The 16,384-nt window shown below is 52.3% G+C and overlaps 2 protein-coding genes across 2 annotated transcripts in view; one reads left to right on the top strand and one right to left on the bottom strand.

The window, feature by feature from the left end:
* Positions 1-7,091, bottom strand: part of TK2 (thymidine kinase 2) — a 60,883-nt gene extending 53,792 nt beyond the window's left edge. Inside the window, exon 1 of the mRNA XM_059667855.1 lies at positions 7,017-7,091. Within this exon, the coding sequence (XP_059523838.1) occupies positions 7,017-7,056 (40 nt within the window). The 5' untranslated portion in view covers positions 7,057-7,091. The remainder of the gene's footprint in view (positions 1-7,016) is intronic.
* A 1,062-nt stretch (positions 7,092-8,153) lies between these two features.
* CMTM3 (CKLF like MARVEL transmembrane domain containing 3) lies at positions 8,154-16,384 on the top strand. The gene is made up of 5 exons (XM_059667863.1): positions 8,154-8,430; positions 11,867-12,022; positions 13,772-13,867; positions 14,219-14,339; positions 15,311-16,384. Exons 1-5 carry the CDS (start codon positions 8,284-8,286, stop codon positions 15,337-15,339), a joined length of 549 nt encoding a protein of 182 aa, XP_059523846.1. The 5' UTR covers positions 8,154-8,283; the 3' UTR covers positions 15,340-16,384.

The following is a 16,384-nucleotide window of genomic DNA, read 5'->3' as shown; positions in this document are numbered from 1 at the left end:
CCATCCCCATGAAAGAAAAGTGAGGTCCCAAACTGATGCCTGAGGAGCTAGGAGGGGCGGGGGTGGAGGGCGCATGAGCTCAGCCGGGAACCACATGAGAGAGAGGCGGGGAGGGTCAGCTGGGCCTGGGCTGCCGGGGGAGGGTAAAGACTTTGGCCTCTGTCCTAAGGGCCATGGGGACCCCTGAAGACTCAGGGCGCGCGTCCCAGTGGGAGGAGATGACGCAGTCGGCTGCTGCGGAAGAGGAGGAGGCTGCCTGTCAGGCAGGTGGGAAAGATGGGCCGCTGGAGCAGGTCCCTGGGGAAGCAGGAAGAGCTGGTGTCCACCCTTCAAGGGCACCTCTGTAGGCCTCACACCACCCCCTGCTGGCCAGGTAAGGTAAGGCAACCCTACTAAAAGGAGGAAACCCTACAGGGATTCACATTCTAGAGAAAAACTAAAACATGGACACCATCCTGCCGAATGACCCAGAATTACATCCCCCCCACCCCCCCAGATATTTAGCTAAGAGGACTGATATACTAGAACGTTGTAAGAGCCAAAAAGCTAAAAAAAAAAAGAAGCCCAAATGTTTCAAAGGAGGTACACTGTGCTACGTTCACACAATATAATACTACTCAGCAACAGAAAACCAGCTACTGGCACATGACAGAGAATGGCGATAAAAGTAAAAGATAATGATGAGTCTCACTGAGTACTGAGTGGAAGAAACCAGACCCAAAAGGAAGACACACGGCCAGTGTGGCTCAGTGGTTGAGCATCAACCCATGAATCAAGAGGTCACTAGTTTTGATTCCTGGCCAGGGCACAGGCCCAGATTGCAGGATTGATCCCGAGCAGGAGGGTGCAGGAAGCAGCCAATCCACACTTCTCATCATTGATGTTTCTCTCCCTCCTCCTCCCTTCCTCTCTGAAATCAACATTTTTTTTAAATAAAAAGAACATACCATATGATTCTATTTTGAAGTTCAAGAACAGGGGAAAATACAGTGAAAGAAATGGAAACAGTGGTTACCTCAGGAGGTGGAGAACGGGGATTGATTACAGAGCATGAGGGGGTTTGGGGGGCATGAGACAGTTCTATATCTTTATTTGGGGAACTGGTTACACAGGTGAATACATCTGCCAAACCTTTGACTGCATGCTTAAGATCTGTGCATTTCATTATATGCAAATTTTACCTAAAAGCGTGAGGTAACTATGACTGTGCTCAGAATCCAGCAGAAAAGAGTGGAGCTTGTTAAACTCCTCTGTGTGGCCATTCCTCTCACCCCGGGAGGCAGGTATCTGAAACGGAGTTTTTCCACACCCCAACTTTACACATTGAGGAACTAGAAAAAAAAAAAGAGCAAACTAAACCCAAAGCTAGGAAAAAAAGAGGAAACAATAGACCAGAGATAAGTAAAAGAGAGAATAAGGGGGGAAAATAAAATCAACAAAACCAAAGATTAGGTCTGTGAAAATATCAACAAAATTAACAACCTTTAGGTAATGACAAAGAAAAAAGAGAACACAAATAACTAAAATCAGAAATGAAAGCAATGGTTACTACTGACCACACAGAGAAAGGATGCTAAGATAATTCTATGAATGAATATATGCCAACAAGTTGATGAAATGGAAAAATTCCTAGTAATACACAATTACCTAAACTCAGAAGAAAAAATAGAAAATCTCAATACACAACAAGTGAAGAGATTAAATTAGTAGCCAAAAACATTTCCCAACAAAAGTCCAAGACCAGATGACTACACTGGTGAATTCCACCAAACATTTCAAGAATTAGTAATTCTTCTCAAACTCTCCCAAAAACTAGAAGGGAATACTTTTTTTTTTCTTGAGGAAGGGAGAGGGATAGAGAGTTAGAAACATCGATTAGCTGCCTTCTGCACACCCCCTACTGGGGATGTGCCTGCAACCAAGGTACATGCCCTTGACCGGAATCAAACCTGGGACCCTTGAGTCTGCAGGCCGACGCTCTATCCACTGAGCCAAACCGGTCAGGGCAAAGGGAATACTTCTTAACTCATGCTATATGCCAGCATCACCCTGATACCAAAACTAGATAAAGATATCACACAAAAACTAAACACCAGTATCTGTTATGACTGTAGATCCAAAAAATTCTCAACAAAATACTAGCAAACCCAATCTAATAGCATATTAAAAGGAATCTATGCCATGATGAAGTGGGATTTATTCCAGAATAACATTGCAAAGCTTTTAAAAAAATGCCGAGACCGGTTTGGCTCAGTGATAGAGCGTCGGCCTGCGGACTGAAAGGTCCCAGGTTCGATTCCGGTCAGGGGCATGTACCTGGGCTGCGGGCACATCCCCAGTGGGGAGTGTGCAGGAGGCAGCTGATCGATGTTTCTCTCTCATCGATGTTTCTAACTATCTCTCTCCCTTTCTCTCTGTAAAAAATCAATAAAAACATATTTAATAAAAAATAAAATAAAAACTGACCGGACATTGGAACCACAGGCCAATGGTGGGTAGGCCTGAACCTAACCAGATTGACTGTCTGCTTTAACAACAACAAATCTCTATAAAAGTTAAGGAAACCCAGAATTCAAAACATAATGTTCAATATTTGCCAATGTTATTTACAATAAGGGCTTAATTCCAACATTTACAGGAAAACTCATACAGCTTAACAAAAAGAAGATAAACAATCCAATCAAAAAATGGGCAATGGACCTAAATAGACCCTTTTCGAAAGAGGACATACAGAAGGCCAAGAGACATGTGAAACATGCTCAAGGTCACCGATCATCCGAGAGATGCAAATCAAAACAACAATGAGGTACCATCTCACACCTGGCAGAATGGCTATCATCAACAAATCAACAAACGACAAGTGCTGGCGAGGATGCAGAGAAAAAGGAACCCCCCTTCACTGCTGGTGGGAATGCAGACTGGTGCAGCCACTATGGAGAACAGTATGGAGTTTCCTCAAAAAACTAAAAATGGAACTCCCATTTGACCCAGTGATCCCACTTCTAGGAATATATACCAAGAAACTGGAAACACCAATCAGAAAGGATATATGCAGCCCTATGTTCATAGCAGCACAATTCACCATAGCTAAGATTTGGAAACAGCCTAAACGCCCATCAGCAGATGAGTGGATTAGAAAACTGTGGTCCATCTACACAATGGAATACTATGCTGTGGTAAAAAAGAAGGAACTCTTACCATTTGCAACAGCATGGATGGACCTAGAGAGCATTATGCTAAGCGAAATAAGCCAGTCAGAGAAAGATAAATATCACATGATCTCACTCATTTGTGGAATATAATGAACAACATAAACTGATGAACAAAAACAGATCCAGAGACAGAGAAGCATCGATCAGACCATCAAACTTCAGAGGGAAGGCAGGGGAGGGGGAGGCCGAGGGGGAGAGATCAACCAAAGGACTTGTATGCGTGCATATAAGCCTAACCAATGGACACAGACTCTAGGGGGGTGAGGGCACGAGCTCGGGGGGAGGGGCAGTGGGGGGATAAGGACACATATGTAATACTGTAATCAATCAATAAAAAACCATAATGTTCAAAATGTCCGTTATACAATCGATAATTATTTGACATATGAAGGACTAGAAAAAATCTCAACGTCTTATGAGAGAAAAGACAACGAACAATCTCAAGAATGGCACAAATGAAGAAAGAAAAAAAGACAAGAATGGCACAAATTAAGAAAGAAAAAAAGACAAGAATTCCACAAATGTTAGGAGGATCAGAGCAGGACTTTAAAGAAAATATTAGAAGCACGCTCTAAGAATAAATTTTAAAGAATAAATAGAACACATGGAAGGACAGAACGTCTTAGTGGAGAAATAGAAGATATAAAAAATAATCAAATGGAAATTTTTAGAACTGAATATAATAACCACATTTTTAAAACTGGACGGGCTTAGGAGCAGAACGGAGATGACAGAGGAAAGAGTGACCTTGATGATAAATCAGTAGAAATGATCTGATCTCAACAAAAGAGAATAAAAAGATGGAAAGAAATGAACAGAGCCTCAAGGACTTTAGAGACAGTACCAAAAGGTCTAACTACCTGGAATTCCTGTAGGAGAGAAGATAGACTGTAGATTAAAGAGGAAATTAAAATGGAAACCATGCCCACCGGGCATGGCTCAGTGGTTGAGCACTGAGCTATGAACCAGGAGGTCATGGTTCGATTCCTGGCCTGGGGTTGTGGGATGGATCCCCAATGTGGGGCGTGCGGTGGGCAGCCAATCAATGATTCTCTCTCATCAATGATGTTTCTATCTCTCTCTCCCTCTCCGTTCCTCTCTGAAATAAATAAAAGTATAAACTAAAACTACAAGCTATTCAGAAATGGGTAAAAACTAGGGCAATATTTTTGGCATGTGTCTGAAGTGGTCCTCAGAGGAAAAAATGTATAACTGTGAGTGTCTTCATTAGGAAACAGGACTTACATAAAGGATAACACAAATAGAAAAATTAAAAAACAAACAACAACAAAAAAAACCTGCAAGTCCATTCTATTTGTGAAAACAAAGGCAAAAATCCCAAATAAAAATATTACCTAAATGAACCCAGAGATTTAGCAAAAGAGCAAACACCCTGACCAAGAAAGGCACATCCCACAAATGTAAGGATGGCGAGCATTAGGAAAACTGCTACTGTCGTTCACGACATGTATAGATTAAAGGAGAAAACAGCAAGTTCTAAAAGAAAAAAAATCTGTATGGCAAAAACGCAAGGTGATAGATAAGTGACAACTCAGGAAAAAATATTCATAACTCACATGTCAGAAAAAGGACTAATTTCCTGGCAAGTGTGTTCTTATGTGTGTGAAAAGTCAATTCTCAGAAAAGGAAATGCAAATGGCGCTCACACATGTAAAAAAAAAAAAAAAAGTGTTTGTGCCACTCATAACTAGAGAAATGCAAATGAAAACTGCCCAGAGAGACCTTGGTTTCTAAATACCATCCTCCGATAAAGAGCTCCAGGGCTTCTTGGAGAATTGGCGATTCTAGGCCTAAGATGGGGAGAATACAAAATGAGCCTGAAGCATCTCACAGAGGCAGAAAATAAGGAAATGAAAAAAAGAGGGGGAGGGGAGGGCGCATGTTGGGTACACATGAGCCCGCCTACTGGCCAAAGATGGAACAACAACCAATAAAATGAGGTCTGATAGTAGTTCATCATAACCCAAAAAACTAAATAAATAAACTAGTGGAGAAGAACGGAGAATATTCCTTCCACGAGGAAGCCACCCTCCTCCATTCCATAGCAGGTATTTCATGCTGCCACCCTCTGTGACAGGCTCTGGGCTGGGGCTGGTCCCCAGGGAGCTCACAGCCTGGGGTGGGAGGGACAGGGGCCCGGGGTCTCCAGCCACCTCAAGCAAGGGCACCCACCAGGCTCTCCTTGCCCTCTCCTGGGCCCGCTCAGTCATTCTGGGCTGCCACCCTATTTTGTTTTTGGTGCCCTTTCAGTTCATGGAGATGTAAAATAAAACACACCCATGTTAAAAGTACTGTTTGATGCGTTTTGAGAAATGTATGTCCCCGAGTAACCACCACTCCTGTCAAAATAAAGCGCATTTCCAGCACCCAAACAGTTTCCTCAAGCCCCGACCCCGGGTACGGACTGATTTCTGTCACCACAGCTTAGTTTCACGTATTCTAGGATTTCATAAAGGTGGGATCATACAGCATGTACTGTTTTCAGTGTGGCTCCAATCATTCATCATGTCTGCAAAATGCAGCCATATTGTTGCACTCACCAACAATTTATTCCTTTTTATTACTGAGGTGCTTTCCCTGGAAGGGATGTCCCTCAGTTAGCTTATTCCTTCCCCTGCTGATGAACCAACGGGTGATTTCTACGTTAAGCTTTTAAAAATAGAGCTGCGGACGGACATTCGTGTACAAGCCTCTGTAGAGACCCGTGCTTTCCTCTCTCTTGGGTAAATACCTACAAGAAAAATAGCTGGGTCCCATGATAGACCTCTGTTTAACTTTTCTTTTTTTAAATCCTCACCTGAGAATATGTTTATTGATTTCAGAGAGAGGAGAAGGGAGAGTGGGAGGGAGAGAGAGAGAGAAACATTGGTTGTTTCGCCCCAACCAGGGATCGAACTCAAAACCTAGGCATATGCCCTGACTGGGAATCGAACCCACAACCTTTCCGTGTACGGGACGATGCCCAACCAACTGAGCCACACCGGGCAGGGCTGTTTAACTTTTTTTGTTATTGTTTTAATATAATGTTGTTGTTTGATTGGCTGCCTCCTGCACGCCCCCTACTGGGGATCAAGGCCACAACCCAAGCACCGTGCCCTGACTGGGAATCGAACCCTGACCTGCTGATTCTTAGGTCGACCCTCAACCACTGAGCCACGCCAGCTGGGCCTGTTTAACCTTTATATCAGCAGTGAATGAAAGGTCCATCTGCTATACATCCTCACCAGCACTTAAACAGTAGCATCCCTTTCTATGAAGCCATTTTAATAGCTGTAGAGCAGTGTCTCATTGTGCCTTTAATTTGCATTTCTAGATGTCATGGTGTTGAGCATCTTTTCACCCATGTGTTTATTAGATGTCCGTATACCTTTGTTGAATTGTCTGTTTGAATCTTTGGCCCCTTTTAAAATCCAGGTTGTTTTCTCATATTGAGTTGCCATTTTGAGCCACGTTTTAATTAACAGAGATGAGAACCAGGTGGTCCTTTGATCTAACCCCTCCCCTCCCTGGCCTGCTCCCAGGGAATGTGGGTAAATCCCAAACTCCAGGGCCAGGGCCTGCACAATCTGCCTCCTCCCGCTGGTCCCTAGCTCAGTCCTTTCTGCCTGGCCGCCCGCTGAACCTGGCCCACATCTATTACCAGCGACCACCTTGCTCAGGATTCTCCGGGCACAGTTAGTGTTTACCCACACCCCCAAAACCCACAACCAGCGGGCCTTCCCCTCAGGTCGGGCTCCCAGTTCTGCTGCTGAATGAATACATAGGTAAATGAATGCCTCTTACCTTGCTGGAGAGGTCGGCCGAGTCTTCTCTGAGGACGCATTGCTGCTTTTTGGTCACAGAAGACTAAAGGACTGACCGGATAACACGGCGGGGAAAGCACTCCCGGCAGAGGGGATAGCGCGTGCAAAGGCCCGGCTGCAGGAGGGAGAGCCTGGGTTGTGCAAAGGCCCGGCTGCAGGAGGGAGAGCCTGGTTTGTGCAAAGGCCCGGCTGCAGGAGGGAGAGCCTGGTTTGTGTAAGAAACCGCGAGGAAGCAGATGGGTGGAAGAGAAGGGGGGAGAGGGCAGCGAGGGGTGATGTTTTGCCCTATACCGAGGCCCTGAGCGAGATGGGGAGCTCCCACGGTTCCCATCTGCTTCCTCGGAACAGCGCGCGGAGGAGACAGGAGTGGGCTGAGGTCTAGCGGAGGCCTTGGTGGCGGTGAGAAGTGGGCGGGGATGGACGTGTAGGAGGTGAACGTGTGTGGCCGTCGCGGTGAGACAGAGGCTGAGCGAGAACCAGGCCAACCCCGGGGACTCTGGCTCTTGGGTGGAAGGACAGCGGGCAGCACCCCTCGCAGAGGCCCGCGCAGCCAGCATGTCCCGGGCTGGTCTTGGCGACACTGAACAGGCGCCCCAGAAGGAGCGTGTGCGCGGGCGCGCGCGTGTGCCGTGCACGGGGCTTGCATCTTCGCCTCCCGCCCCCGGAATACAAGGGTGCGGCGGGGTGGGGGGTGGGGGTGGGGTGGGGGTGGGCCGAATGGCCGAGAGAGAAACAGCGGGAGTGGGTGGGAGGCAGACAGCACGATCGAAGCCGCGGGAGGACCGGGCAGAGTTTTGCTGTTTGGGCGCCTAGGGTCCTGGGTCCCGGACCTGTGCTCGACGGGAAGCAGCGAGCGGAGGCCACCCTTCTGGGTTGTGGCGAGTACGGCCGGGTGGGAGCTCCGACAGGGCACCCGAGGGTGGCAAACAAGTTCTGCAGCCTCCGGGGCAGGGGTGAGAGGAGAATGGGAGGCGTCTCAGGGAGCCCCAGGCCGGCCCCGCGGCGGGTCCCGGGTCCGAGGGCAGGAAGGGAGGAGAAGGAACGAGGGCGGAAGAGGGGAAGGGAGGTCGGAGCCGAGGAGGGGGCCGGGGAGAGGCGGGGCCGGGGGCGGGGCGGCGGGGGATGCGCCCCTGCGCCGAGCTCGCCCGGCCTCTCTCTCCTTCCGCGCAGCCGGGGTTTCCGCTTCCCTCCCGGGCGCAGGGGGTGAGGGAGCCAGACCGAGCCTTGTCCGTGCAGCCGCCGCCGCCATGTGGCCCCCAGACCCGGACCCCGAGCCGGACCCCGAGCCCGCCCGCCGCTCCGCACCCGGCGCGGGCGTCCCGGGGCTGCGCGCCCTCCTGCCCGCGCGCGCCTTCCTCTGCTCGCTCAAAGGCCGCCTCCTGCTGGCCGAGTCGGTGAGTGCGGCGCGGGCCCCTCGGGGGGCGGGGGGCGGGGGGCGGGGGGCCCTGTCCGGAGCGCCCCGCTGGTCCCGCTCGGAGCCCCGTCGAGTTGGGCAAACTTGCCCGCGTTCAGGACGGACTCGCTGAAGCTCAGCGCGCGGGGCAGAGGCGAGGCGGGGCCCGAACCCGCGCTCTCCCGGGCGTTCCACGCGCGCCTGCCAAGCTGGGGGTGGCAAAGGTCTCCAGCCTCCAGGCCTGGGTGAGAGGAGAATTCGAGGGGCCCGGGGAGCCTGGGGAGAGGCCCCGCGCGCGGCGCTGTGTGACCTCGGGCGCTTCCGCCCTCTCTGGGCCCCGGGAGGGTTCAGCGCGCTCGGCCCTTCTCGCGCCCGGGCGCCCTCGCCCTCGTTCCGGGGCGCAGGGAGGGCCAGCCGGGCCTCGGGCTGCGGGGCGGAGGCTGCGGTGGAGCCCAGCCAGCTGGGATGGGGACAGCACCGGGTGGGAAGGGGACCCCTGGGAATGGGTGAGGCCCCGGCAGCACTCTGGGGGGCGCGCAGGCAGCGGGGCGGGGGCCGGAGCCCAGCGGGGTGACTTCATCCCCCTCCTCCCCTTCCTTGTCGGGATCCAGCCGCCCCGCCCCCGCCGAGCTGCTTCTTCCTTCCCGCTCCCCCCCGCCCGGGCCGGCCAGGCCTTTGTCCTCGGGACACGGCGAAAAGCCCCGCACTGTCCGCGGGTGGGCTGCGGGCTGGCCCTGGACCCCCGTGGAGGGAAGGGGAGGGAGAGACCAGGCAGAGGGGACGCGGGATGAGGGAGGGGCACTGATTACTTAGATCCCCAGCAACTCGGCCTCTGTCTTTATTCCCACTTTGATGACAAGAATGCTGAGGCCGGAGTTTAAGGGGTTTGACAGGTGAGGGCGGGAGCTGCCAGGACCGAGGGGGATGGGGTCAGAAGGAGGATCCTGCCGCCACTTTAGGAGGTGGTCTGTGGTCCTGTCACCTCTGCTGGGCCTGGGGTCAGCCCGGAGGTCAGCCCAGGACCTGCCCAACTCCCAAGTGAGGCCGCAGGACCCCCAGCCCTCACTTCAAGGGGTTGCCTCCTGGTTGGCCACTCCAGCCCCACCCAAGAGATCGATGGGAGCTACTTTCCGGGGAGAAGCCTGAGTCCACCATCCACCGAGGGGACCCCAAACCCACCCCACTCAGGCCCCCCAAATAAGTCAAGGGGTAGTGGGCCGGAGCTTAGAGGAGGCCCGGGGCAGGGGCAGAGCTGGGAGTCAGGAATCTGTCTGGGAGTGTCGGGCGTGGGGAGGAGTGAGGGTGGGCACTGAAGTCGCAAAGGGAGCTGCTCCCCGGCACTCGTGACTCCTGTAGTCACCTCCTGTCTGCCCCAGGCCCACGCAAGTGGGGAGGCTGGCAGGGGCAGGAAGGGGTGAAGTGGCAACTAGGAATCAGAGAATGAGGAAACAGGAATCTAGAGGGGGATCTCCACAGTCAGGCTTGGGGGGGTGGTGGTAATGGGCGGGCAGGAGGGAGAGGGACACAAGAACAGCCCAGCCGAGTGAGTACAGCAGGAGCTGTGGACAGGCCGAGTCCGGGTCCCACACCTTGTCTTCCGGCTGCCTCTGTGCCCTGCTTAACCATCTGTTCAAGTTGGACTCAGCTATCCCCAGGGCCATGTTCAGTACAGATGCGGGTGCCCTGGGGACTTCCTGGGGTTTCTGTAGCTCGTTTGTCTGAAGCAGCCTCAGTGCTTCCTGTGAGGCCCCCTGGGCCCCACTCAGAGCTACTCAGCCGTAGACATGTTCAGACCCAGACACCGTGACAGAAACCAGATAAAAGCCAACACCCCCAGCGCAGGGTTGCTTAAGGAACCACTGCCGGTCAAGCCAGCCCTGGGTTCAAAATCCTGGTATCCTCTTATTCGCTGCATGCCACTGAGCAATCACTCCACCTCCCAGAACCTCAGTCTTCCCGTCTGTAAAGTGGGCTGTAAGCAGCACCTGGCACATGGGTGGTTGCGAGGATCCCAGGAGATCCCACAAACCTCAGCGGGCACTGGCCCAGGGCACCGCCCCATCACCTTGGTCTGCTCGGCAGCACACACAGTCTGCAGAACTATTGGGGGGCTCGGCATCTGGCAGCATCAGTTCCCACACACAGTGCATGGACAGGGCTGCAGAGAACATTTTCACTCTAGTTCCTCAGTGCTCCTCGCCCAGAGACCAGCGGGACCGGGGACATCAGTGTCAACACTCTTCTCCTGGGTGTTTATTTCTTATTAGTAGTAAAATTTGCAAATATATTAAAAAGTCAAAAGAGTTATACTCTTAATACTAATATACCCACCACCTACATTGTACAGTTGTTAACACATTGGTATATTTACTTTATCACATATCTCTCCATCTATCTAGCAATCCATTTAAAAAATATATATGTTTTTTATTGATTTCAGAGAGGAAGAGAGAGAGAGATAGAAACATCAATGAAGAGAGAATCATTAATCAGCCGTTTCTTGCACACCCCACACTGGATCAAGCCCCGCAACCTGGGCACGTGCCCTGATCAAGAATTGAACCGTAGCCGAAACCGGTTTGGCTCAGTGGATAGAGCATCAGCCTGCGGACTGAGAGGTCCCGGGTTCGATTCCGGTCAAAGGCATGTACCTGGGTTGCAGGCACATCCCCAGTGGGGGATGTGCAAGAGGCAGCTGATCAATGTTTCTCTCTCATCGATGTTTCTAACTCTATCTCTCTCTCCTTTCCTCTCTGTGAAAAATCAATAAAATATATTAAAAAAAAAAAAAAGAATTGAACCGTGACCTCCTAGTTCATAGGTCGACGCTCAACCACTGAGCCACACCAGCCGGGCTCCATTTTGTTTTTCAATGAATTTAGAGTAAACTGCAGACATCAGTACATTTCAACTCTAAACACTTCAGCCCCGTATCTTTACTAAGTTTAAGATTTTATTGTTTTCAGGTAGATTGCATTCAGTGAAAAGTGCAGATCTTGTGTGTTGGGAGTGAATTTTTGAAATTGGTTCCTGCTTAGTGGGCTGCCTTTGAGGCTGCTTAGGTCTGACTAGCCCGTTGGACATCATCTGGGTCGGGTGAATTCTGCCATAGAGCCTGTTGGGGTGGGGGCAGAGTGAGCAGCCCCAGAGGGTGGCCTCCTGCGGCTGGACACACATCGGAGGCTGGCACTTTCTGATTGGGTCCTGGCAAGGAGCTGGCACGGGGTCAGGACTAAGGGCGATGCCCAGAAACACTGGGGGCAACACAGGTGTGAGCCTGGGCCGCATGACCAGGTCCTAAGCCTGGCAGCTGCAGAACTGAGGGCAGATCACCTTCCATTCCTGAGCCTCCTCTATTGCTGACTGGCGGGGGCTCAAAGGGGCACTGGGTGAGGGGCTGTGCAAAGGCTCTGACTTCTCCCTCCCCACCCACCCAGGGCCTCTCCTTCATCATCTTTGTCTGCTACGTGGCGTCCACGGCGTCCGCCTTCCTCACCGCGCCCCTCCTGGAGTTCCTGCTGGCCCTCTTCTTCCTCTTTGCTGATGCCATGCAGTTGAATGACAAGTGGCAGGGCTTGTGCTGGCCCATGATGGTGAGGGCTGGGCCCCAGAGGAAGCGGCTGGCTGCCCTTTCTTCGATGCACTGGGACAGCTGTTTGCCGTTGGTTGGAGCCAGGCGGGTAGACCTGGCTTCAGGTGATCTGGGCCCCTCCACTCAGCAGCCATATAACCCCGGTCAGGGCCTCCAGGTCTCTCTGTAAGGCAAGCATGTCAAACTCAAAGGCTAACACGGGCCAAATAAACAAGGTTTAAGTTTATGTGGGCCGCAAAATAACAAAAGCTTCAATTTTCATAGAAATGTAGGTTTATTTTGATAGAGACATGCTGGATACAAAGGGCTGAAATAAATGAGTAATCATTAAAATAAAACAGAACATTTTAATAAAAATTAATAATTTTTCTTGAACATTAACTTACCAGACACTGAGTAACTGCACAAATTAATAAGCATAACGCGAATAAACCTATTTTTTCATGTTCTCCGAAAGCGAAATATTTCCTGTTGCGCACAGCAAACAAGTCAGTACAAGACTAATGACGTGGCAATCAGCTGCTAAAATATTCGCTGCTAGTATTAGTGGAGAGCAATGGTGCGCCGGCGCGTAAGGGAAATGAATGCAAGCACGATTATAGTAAACGTTGTAGTTCGTTATTAATGATTATGTATAACAGGATATTGTAAAAATTAAGTCACGAAATTTTAATTAAAACATTTCTGAGCCACAAAAATATTCCTTGTGTGCAGGGAGTTTGACCTGCTTGCTGTAAGGGAATCCCAGGCTGCATCCTTGCCGCTGGCCACGAGGTGGCGCTGGTGCTCCCTCGTCTCAGCTACAGGAATTCAAGCCATTTCGACAAGGGCCGGGCACGGGAACTGAGGGCTTGCAGGGTCTACCCAGACCCTCACTCAGCCCTCTGGCAATTCGGCCTATCTCCCCGGGGCCCAGAGCCCTGCCTCAGACTTCGCTGTGTGCAGTGGGTCAGTGGGTCAGAGAGAAGGGACAGCAAGCCTGCACTTGACCCCTGGTCTCTCTTTTTTTGTTTAATAAAGTGAATTTAAAAAAAAAAATTTATTATTGATTTGAGAGAGAGGAAGGGAGAGAGAAACATTGATGGGCTGCCCTCTCGCACGTGCCCTAACTGGGGATCGAACCCACAACATTTTTGGAAATTGGTTGAATGATGCTTCAACCAATTGAGCCCCACCGTCAGGGTGAACCCTGGTCTTGTCATTGAAAAAAATTTTTTTTAAATTTTATTGTTGAGAGTATTACATATGTCCCCTTCCTCCTCCCCCACCGCTGTTGTCCCCTCCCAGCCTGCCCCTGCCCCCAACCCCAGCCTGCACCTCCCCGCCCCCACCCCCAAGCCCAGGGGGGTCTTTTCTTGACTTCATCCCCAGCATTCTTCTGGATGGGCTGCACCCTGTGTCCCCATTTTAGGGACAAGTAAACAGAAACCATAATTCATAAATGGACCTGCAACAAGTATGCGGCAACGTGAGGCCCAGGGGCAGGGCAGCCTCAGCTGCTGGCAGCCTGCAAGCGGCACCTGAGCAGCGGGAGGAGTGGCGGTGGGGGGACAGGGTGGGAGCCCCACAGATGCCGGACTCGGGAGCCAGGCATGTGTTCAGGCTGCCAGGCCCGCCCTCCTCTGGGAACAGTGGGCTTCCAGCCCTGTTTCTGCTGCCTGGGGGGGTGTCTTCTGACCCCTCGCCCCTGCCTAAGCTCCCCGCTGGCCCCTCCCCTGCTGTGCCCCACTCCATGTCCCTCTCTCCCCAGGACTTCCTACGCTGTGTCACAGCCGCCCTCATCTACTTTGCCATCTCCATCACAGCTGTCGCCAAATACTCCGATGGGGCTGCCAAAGCAGCCGGGGTGAGTAGCTGCCCTACCCCTGAGAGGGGGGTGGCCAGTGACGCCCCCCTCAAGTTCACCCTAGCCCTCCCAGAGTCCCAGATGCTTCTTAGGACACCTGCTTAGCATGGTGCCTGCTTAGGCCCCCAAGGCCTCTTATTGGAGATCCACTCTGCCCCAGCTTTGAAAGGGTGTTTGCCAGCCAAATTAACAGCTCCTTTTCCCATTTGTCATTAATGGGAGGGGCCTGTGCCTGCCAGTCTGAGCTGCTTATTCAATCAGATAGACACAGGCGGTGAGGCTGGGGCAGGTACCTGTCAGTCTCCTGGACCAGGGACTCCGTCCCACCCACCCGGTCCTCTGTATCCACAGGTGTTTGGCTTCTTTGCCACTGTCGTATTTGCCATTGACTTCTACCTGATCTTCAATGACGTGGCCAAATTCCTCAAACAAGAGGGCTCTGCAGACGAGACCACAGCCAACAAGGAGGAAGGTGGGTGGCCACCCTGCGGGCTGGGGCCCTGCTCTCCCCTGGGGACACTTGACACTCGGCTGGTTTGAGGCTGGAGTAGCAGCGTGCCCCCTCTCCCCATGGGCAGGAAGTGTTTTCACAGCCTGGTTCTCGCATCCCTTCATGCAGCCCTGATCATAAAGCCGGTCCCCTCGGACGAGCACATGGCTCCCCGGGGCCTGAGCCTTTCCAGGAAGGGCAAGCGGAGGGCATGCCTGGCACCTCCATCTCCCTTCAGTGGTCCCTGAGGAGCCTCCGGGGCAGCCAGTCAGTGGCTTCCATTCCTGGGCACCGGGCACTGGGCTGCAAAGTGGCCAGCGCCCCTGCAGTCTGGCCTGCCCCACGGCTTCAGTGCCAGGGAACCAAGCTGGCTCTCAGCCTTACCCGCAGCGCCCAGGCAAGTTCCAGCTTGTTCTGCTTTTTATCCAAGGAGAGTGCAACGGGCCTTCTGGCCCCTCCAGCCAACCTTCAGCTCAGAATGGTTGTGCCATTACCTAATTTAAAAATAAACGGGTTGGGGGGGCTTGTAGATTGGGTGGCTGGTTTTCCACCTGTGACCACACAGCCATGCCCTGTTTCTGATCACAATGGCCAAAAAGAGGTTTCCTGATTTTCGAGTATATTTGAGTTTCTTAGATAAGAAAATGGTTTTCCCCACATTGTCCTGCTACATTGTGGGGTAGGGTTGGGGTACAAATGTCCTGTCCTGACACCCCAGGTGAGAACAGCTCAGGGAGACTGAGGGCGCATGGAGCCCCAGAGGAAGGGCATTGGGGCTCCCGCCTGCATTTGGCTGCACCGTGGAGGTGACAGCGGCTGCCCTCAGGCCGAGCAGACCCCACCAATGGCACCAGCAGCTGCAGGAGGGGCCTGACTGTGCCTCTCCAGAGACGGCTCCCGGGCACCTCCAGCTAGGAGGCTCCTGTCAAGCCTCCTCTTTGCTTTCTTTTCAGAAGAGGATTCCGACTCTGACTCCGACTAAAGGGCTGCCCGGCCCTGGCAGCCCGAGCCCCGTGGCCTTCCCTCCTGCACTTCTCACCGGCCGGCCGGAGCGAGGCCTGGGGACCGGGAGTGTTGGAGGAAGGCTGTCACTTCTCCAGAGGAGCAGGCCTCCTCGCAGCCCCAAGGTGACGTTTCTGAGCCTGTCTAACCGCTCTGCACAGGAGGGCATCGTGAATGTCCCGCCACTCCTCGTTTCTGTCCCACAGACCGTAAGCCCTTTGACCTTTGTGCCGAAAATAAGCACAAAGGGACAAAGCAAATAGAGCCATTTGACCCCTGTCACAGGGATATGCATGCCAAGGGGGGTGGACAGAGGTAACGGGACGACAGAAGGCAGAACCCACCAGGGGCCAACCGCCAGCCCCCCAGCCCCAGGGACCTTCGTCTGCATTTGGTGCCCCTGCCCATGCCAGGCACTTTGTCGAGAATGATCCTTCCAAGGTTCTTTGGTTCAAGGAGCACCACTTCCTTCCTTCTGTAAGCGGGGAGGAAGCTGGCCTTTGCCATGCCTTTCACTGCCTCCTCACACCCCTGGAAACCGTGACTCCTTCAGGGGACAGGACTATTGTGGGTCTAAGACCATTTCAAAGAAAAGCTCGTAAAGTGGCTTACCGGGTCCAAAAGATCAGGGACCACAGGAAGGGACAGCGTCCTGGGTCGCTGGGCAGGCCCAGCCGGAGCCGCTCTGCCCCGGGGTCCGCCAGCAGCCACAGGCTCTTGGACGCTCGGGACCATGTGCTTCCAGACACCAGAGCAGGTCTCCCGACCACTCACAAGAGGTGAGACGTGCCTTCTGTGTTCTCCTGTGTTGTGTATATATCTTCAATGGATTTTGTAACTTTATATAATTTTTTTATACAAAAGCAGCTTCTTAAATAGCATTTCCTGTGACCAAGAGGCCTTACGAAATGAGCCAGAGTTCTGGACCCATTTGGGAGCATTTGTAACTTTTGTTCTTCTCTTGCATGTGAATCTCCTCCCCTGAAAAAAAGCCATAATGAATTAAACCAGACTGACTACCTGCA

This window comes from Myotis daubentonii, chromosome 15, assembly GCF_963259705.1.
Source record: "Myotis daubentonii chromosome 15, mMyoDau2.1, whole genome shotgun sequence".
Taxonomy (NCBI): Eukaryota; Metazoa; Chordata; class Mammalia; order Chiroptera; family Vespertilionidae; genus Myotis; species Myotis daubentonii.
Note: the sequence above shows the minus strand (reverse complement) of the source record. Positions and strands in the feature narration are given on the sequence as shown.